This window comes from Tetrapisispora phaffii, chromosome 10, assembly GCF_000236905.1.
Source record: "Tetrapisispora phaffii CBS 4417 chromosome 10, complete genome".
Classification (NCBI taxonomy): Eukaryota; Fungi; Ascomycota; class Saccharomycetes; order Saccharomycetales; family Saccharomycetaceae; genus Tetrapisispora; species Tetrapisispora phaffii.
Window position 1 is genome coordinate 705589 of NC_016529.1, and position 7804 is coordinate 713392.

The window sequence follows — 7804 nt, forward strand, 5'->3', positions numbered from 1 at the left end:
CTATTGTTTTCCTTTACAGATTTTGCTAGCTATTTCTGTGCTTTTTCATTTCCAAAGAGTCATTTCTAATTGAAGTATAAGATATTAAATTTATTTTGATACTTTCCTAGAATTTGGCTATTTGCTTAAAGCGCTAATAGTATTTATTGCGAAAAATATTATTTTTAAAAAAAATTATTCAAAAAACGAAAAAATAAGACCTAGAAGTAAGGATAATTAATAAATTTAAATCCATGTTAGTAACAAAGATCTTATACGGATCATTGCTGCCACTACTTTGGTGTTTGCAGTTAGTTTATGCTACAGATGGTGGTACAACGTTTTATTGTCAAGATGGCCTGACTACTGTCTCGACTTCTACAAGTCTAGAGGATAATTTAGTCTTTTTTTTTACGACGTACACTTATATTTACTACCCATATACGACTACTACAATTACAACTACATATCAAACGTCTGGCCCTTCAACCACTATCACTTCGACTTCTGTGGTCACAAATGCTAATGGTTCTAACTCTGGAGTCTGTTTGAAGACTATAAGCCTTCAAACCTTCACCCCATTGATCTTTGACATAACTACTATTACCATTGGTTCCCCCGTTGCTAGTAGAACTACATACTCTACTTCAATTTACAAAAATGCTAATTCTTTGACTGAAACCACCATTTATTACGTCGCTATTCCATATAGTAGCTCTACTCAAACAGTCAGAACTACCAGTCAATTCAGCGGTAATTCCCAAACCTATAACACTGCTTACAGAACTGTAACCGGTACTTCCGGTAACCAAACTATATATACCACATACTATGTTGCTGTTCCAACCAATCTATTACATTCCACCACGACAAATGACGGTTGGACTGGCAATTTCGCCACAACATGGTCTACACAATTTGTGACCACTACAGGTGGCGATGGATTAGCCACCCCTGGTAGTATTTATTGGGTCCACACAGCGAGAGCAGCTGGTATTACAATCACCGGTACATGGTCAGGCACGTTCACGACTTTCTACTCCACTAGTTATTCCTACTCCACTAGTTATTTATTGCTCCTTGCACTTACAACATACACCACAACATACTACTACATCAATATCCCTCAATATTTTTACAGCACCACGAGCACTACTGCCTCTACAGGATCTGGTACAGTTACATATTCTACCTCTATCTATTCTGTTACCGGTTCTGATGGGAACGTAACGACCAGCATCATCTATTATGTTGCTACCCCTACACGTCAATACACCGCTACTTCTCGCACTACCAGTAATTTCGATGGTGCATCAAACACTTACAGTACTATGTTTACCACTTTTACCGATGCGAGTGGAAATGCCACTACACAGACGACATACTATGTTGCTGTTCCAACCAATCTATTACATTCCACCACGACAAATGACGGTTGGACTGGCAATTTCGCCACAACATGGTCTACACAATTTGTGACCACTACAGGTGGCGATGGATTAGCCACCCCTGGTAGTATTTATTGGGTCCACACAGCGAGAGCAGCTGGTATTACAATCACCGGTACATGGTCAGGCACGTTCACGACTTTCTACTCCACTAGTTATTCCTACTCCACTAGTTATTTTTTGCTCGTTCCTCTCATATACACTACAACATACTACTACATCAATATCCCTCAATATTTTTACAGCACCACCAGCACTACTGCCTCTACAGGATCTGGTACAGTTACATATTCTACCTCTATCTATTCTGTTACCGGTTCTGATGGGAACGTAACGACCAGCATCATCTATTATGTTGCTACCCCTACACGTAAATCTACCGCTACCTCTAGTACTACCAGTAACTACAATGGCAATACTATGACTTACACAACCGTTATCAACACTTACACTGATGCGAGTGGAAATGCCACTACTCAGACGACATACTATGTTGCTGTTCCTACCAACTATTTAAAATCTACTACTACTAATGACGGTTGGACCGGTGGTGTTGCGACTACATGGTCTACACAATATGTGACGACCACTGGTGTCGATGGATCTACCACTCCAGGTACTATATATTGGGTTCACACATCGAGAGCAGGTGGTATTACAGTCACCGGTACATGGTCAGGCACATTCACGACTTTCTACTCCACCAGTATTTCCTATTCTACTAGTTATCTAATATTATTTCCTGTTGACACATCCACTACAACATTCTACTACATTTATATCCCAGCATTCAACAGGACATTAACCACTACTTCCTATGGCAGATTGTCATATACCACAACATATTCCACTTCGATATTCTCAGTTACTGACTCTAATGGAAACGTAACAACAAGTACCATTTACTACGTCGTAACATCTCAGAGAGTATCACAAGAGACTGATAGAACTACCAGTAATTTCAATGGTGCATCAAACACTTACAGTACTAAGTTTACCACTTTTACTGATGCGAGTGGAAATGCCACTACACAGACGACATACTATGTTGCTGTTCCAACCAATCTATTACATTCCACCACGACAAATGACGGTTGGACTGGCAATTTCGCCACAACATGGTCTACACAATTTGTGACCACTACAGGTGGCGATGGATTAGCCACCCCTGGTAGTATTTATTGGGTACACACTTCTAGAAATGCTGGTGTTACTTTCTCAAGTGATTGGACAGGTTCTTTCACTACTGTTTGGTCAACTGCCGTCTCATATGATGTCTGGCATATTGCTGGTATCCCTTATGCAACAAGTACTACAACTTACTATTATCTTAACATACCTCATTATGGTTCAACTATCACTAATACCAGTTGGGGAAGTCATGCTTATACAACTACTGTTAGCAGTTTGTTAACATCTTATACACAAGATAATGGTGATGTTACAACAATTACATATTATTACATCGAAACACCGGTTCGTCGTAGTACATCTAGCAATACAATGGAAATTGATATTGGTGGCTTACAATCCTCTACATATTTATCTGTTTCTAGAACGGTTACCGATGATGCTGGTATCGAAACAACCGAAACTACATATTTCATTGCTATTCCTACTGCTCTTTTCAGTACAACAACTACTGCGCCATGGACAGGTTGGTATACCTACACATACTCTATTGGAACTGATGTTGTTACAGGCGATGATGGATTTACATCCACAAAAACAGTCTATCATGTCGCTACACCAACTCCTTGGGGTTATTGGATAACTACTTACTGGACTGGAACATATACGACATATTACCAGGATGGTTATACTTTGGCTTTTGGTTTCCTGTTCATATTCTTTGGTCTATGGCTTTTCCCACTTTATTACTTGGAGACACCTTTACGTGCTACGACATTTACCACTGGGACTTACGCTTGGGATAGTAACTACAGTTCCCGTTTCTTTGCTACTAAAACATTAAGGGGTTTTGATGGTTATGACACTACAGAGTACATTTACACACTATATACTCCAGCTAGCACATTAACTTCAACTCAATTCACTCAAGGTACGTTTACAGGTACCACCAGTGATACTACAAAAACCACAACATTATCAGTTGGTAATTATTTAACTTATCACTATGAAGTAGTTTATTATGTGGCATTGCCTCATAATGCTGGAGAAACAACTACTTACACCCAGTGGACTAGGAACTATGCCTCCAGCATTTCATCTTACTTAACTACATCTACTGATGATAGCAGTATTACTTACACAATTACAGTATATGTAGTAGCTACACCCTCTTTAGCTCTATCTACAAGTTATACAGGATGGACAGGGTCATACAACAGAATTTTATCTACGTCAACGTATACATCTTTGGGTTATATCGATGACTTTTTAGCTGAGTGGACTATATCCGTTGTTATTTTTGAAACTACTTATCGAAAGTTAACAACTAGTGTTGTCACATGGGGTAATGTAGCTGAGGATGTGACTTATTCCACACAAATCAAATTGATTACCAACATATTAGGAGAAGAGGTGACTGAGACTATTTATTATATCACAACTCCAGTTCGTAATTCTTCCTCCACCGAGTACTTCCCATTTTCAACAGGTACAGTAACCACTACAATTTCTACTATATATTCAAATGTAGTGGGAACGGATGGATATACTACTTCAGAGACAATATATTATGTTGCTATTCCAATAAATAGTAATAAAGTTACAGTTTTTACCAATTGGACTGGTACTTTCATTGACTTTTACTCCACGACTACCGTTGCTGGTTTGCTATCGACCATAACTACATATTTTGTCAGAACACCAGGCAATGGTTTACTTACGTCTTTTATTGCATGGGGTGGTGATTTTACGTCTACTTTCTTGACAACAACTACCACCAGCTTCGGTTACTCAGAGGGTTATTATGGTGGTTGGCAATATACACTATATGTAGTAGAGACCCCGGAACGTTTTTCCTCTACGACTACATATGATCCATGGACTCAAACATATACTGAAACTTATGCCGAAAGCGTCAGAATTATTACAGGTAGCGATGGGGAGGAAACTACTGAAACGATTTTCTTTGTCCATGCTCCCTGGCATATTACCACCACGAGTACCACTACTGGTTGGCAAAGAAGTTTTACAGAAACATATTCAGTTGCCACTGTTATTACGACGGGAGAGGATGGTAATATATCCACTGTTATTGTATACATGGTTGCCACACCACAATCTGCAATTACCACAACATCTTATTCTTATTGGACTTCTGAAGTTACCAAGACCTGGTCTACTTCTGTGTTTATTTCAACCAATAGTGAAGGATTTGTATATTCAGAAACCATCTATTTTGTTAACACTCCTATAAGGAAATCCTTGACTACCTCATTTATAGCAGCAAGTACAGTTGATTATACTTCCACCTTTTCAACACTAATCAGTACTTACACAGCTAGCAATGGGGAAGAAACTACTGAATATACTTATGTTGTACTTACACCTATTTTTACTTCTCTTTCCACTAAATATTCCGCTTGGGAACTTTCTCAGACTTTAACATTCTCAACTTTTGTCACTACGTTGACGAAAAATGGCAATGTGATCACTGAAACTGTTTATTATGTTTTGACACCAAGAAATGTATTCTACAGTACAAGCTTCACTTATGGGTTTGGTCTTACAGAAACTATAGCAACATACTTAACAACAATAATTGGATCCGAAGGAGCCGCTACGACTGGTATAATATACATCGTTCAAACGCCAATACGATTATCAACATCAAGCACTTATGTGTCCTGGTCAATTGAATCGTTATCAACTTCGATTAAAACAGTTACTATTACGGATGAAGATGGAGATGAAGTTACGGAGACTATATACTATGTTTTTGGTCCTGAATATCAATTAACCTCTACAACATATTTAACTGGTTTGTTTGAAGATCTCGAAACCTTATCCACTATGTACTCCAAGTATTACGGGCCTGATGGATTCCTAACTGAGGCAGTCATTTATCTTGTGAATGTTAAAGAGCAAGAAACTTCGAGTGAAGAAAGCTCAGAAGAAACCCCTACTGAAAACAGCTCTGAAGTTGAAAGCTCTGCCACTGAATCCTCCGGTGAGCACTCTTCAGCTGTTGAAACATCTTCAGCTGGATCCTCCGCTGAAGAAAGCTCAGAAGAAACCCCTACTGAAGACAGCTCTGAAGTTGAAAGCTCTGCCACTGAATCCTCCGGTGAGCACTCTTCAGCTGTTGAAACATCTTCAGCTGGATCCTCCGCTGAAGAAAGCTCTGAAGAAACCCCTACTGAAAACAGCTCTGAAGTTGAAAGCTCTGCCACTGAATCCTCCGGTGAGCACTCTTCAGCTGTTGAAACATCTTCAGCTGGATCCTCCGCTGAAGAAAGCTCAGAAGAAACCCCTACTGAAGACAGCTCTGAAGTTGAAAGCTCTGCCACTGAATCCCCTGCCACTGAGAATTCTGGTAACGATGTTTCAAGTACTTCAGATGTCCCACATTCTGATGAATCTATCTCCCAGGATAGTAAATCTTATATGTCTCATATAAGCCAATCTAACACTAACCAATCCAATGAAAGTTCATTCAGAAGTACCTCCCAGGTCTCGTCGGAAGGTTCCGTAACTACCTCCACGTACACTTCGACTGACTCTGAAGGCAACGTCACCACTGGCACCACGACCTTCCCAGTCGAATCCTCGTCCGAAGCCTCGTCTGAAGCCTCTTCCGAAGGTTCCGTAACCGCCTCCACGTACACTTCGACTGACTCTGAAGGCAACGTCACCACTGGCACCACGACCTTCCCAGTCGAATCCTCGTCCGAAGCCTCTTCCGAAGGTTCCGTAACCGCCTCCACGTACACTTCGACTGACTCTGAAGGCAACGTCACCACTGGCACCACGACCTTCCCAGTCGAATCCTCGTCCGAAGCCTCGTCTGAAGCCTCTTCCGAAGGTTCCGTAACCGCCTCCACGTACACTTCGACTGACTCTGAAGGCAACGTCACCACTGGCACCACGACCTTCCCAATCGGGTTTTCTAGTTATTCAGATCTAACCAGATCAGTTGAAGAAACAAACGTTATATCAATTTGGACTTCCACTGACTCATATGGTAATATCATAAGTGGTAGTAGCATCTTAAATATCAGTCATTCTAAGGACTGTACAAGCATGTCGCACTCCACAGTAATATCAGGTGAACTAATTAACGCAATATCGAAGTCGAGACAACCTACCAGCAGTTTTGACAATGTTAGTATGAACGAATCTTCTGCCTCTGTCCCAGCCCCAGTCACGACGACAGTTGTTTCTGGCAGCTCGACCGAGACCGACGTGATCTCGTTCTACACCACCACCGACTCTGACGGCGAAGTCATCACGACCTCGACCACCTACACCGGTGTCACCTCTGAATCTTCTGCCTCTGTCCCAGCCCCAGTCACGACGACAGTTGTTTCTGGCAGCTCGACCGAGACCGATGTGATCTCGTTCTACACCACCACCGACTCTGACGGCGAAGTCATCACGACCTCGACCACCTACAGCGCCGTTTCCTCTGAATCTTCTGCCTCTGTCCCAGCCCCAGTCACGACCACAGTTGTTTCTGGCAGCTCGACCGAGACCGACGTGATCTCGTTCTACACCACCACCGACTCTGAGGGCGAAGTTGTCACGACTTCCACCACCTACACTGGTGTCACTTCTGAATCGTCTGCCTCTGTCCCAGCTCCAATCACAACCACAGTTGTTTCTGGCAGCTCGACCGAGACCGACGTGATCTCGTTCTACACCACCACCGACTCTGAGGGCGAAGTTGTCACGACTTCCACCACCTACAGCGCCGTTTCCTCCGAATCGTCTGCCTCTGTCCCAGCCCCAGTCACGACCACAGTTGTTTCTGGCAGCTCGACCGAGACCGACGTGATCTCGTTCTACACCACCACCGACTCTGACGGCGAAGTTGTCACGACCTCCACCACCTACACTGGTGTCACCTCTGAATCGTCTGCCTCTGTCCCAGCCCCAGTCACGACGACAGTTGTTTCTGGCAGCTCGACCGAGACCGACGTGATCTCGTTCTACACCACCACCGACTCTGACGGCGAAGTCATCACGACCTCGACCACCTACAGCGCCGTTTCCTCTGAATCGTCTGCCTCTGTCCCAGCCCCAGTCACGACCACAGTTGTTTCTGGCAGCTCGACCGAGACCGACGTGATCTCGTTCTACACCAACCACCGACTCTGTACGGCGAAGTCATCACGACCTCGACCACCTACAGCGACCGTTTCCTCTGAATCGTCTAGCCTCTGTCCCAGTCCCCAGTCACGACCACA

General features: G+C 42.8%; 1 protein-coding gene across 1 annotated transcript; it reads left to right on the forward strand.

Annotated features, from left to right (window-relative positions):
* Positions 1-233: 233 nt before the first annotated feature.
* On the forward strand, positions 234-7804 carry TPHA0J03240 (beta strand repeat-containing protein; the record flags this gene model as incomplete). Its single annotated transcript, XM_003687529.2, has 1 exon — positions 234-7804. A coding segment is annotated over one exon (7571 nt), but the record flags the coding sequence as incomplete, so codon positions are not given.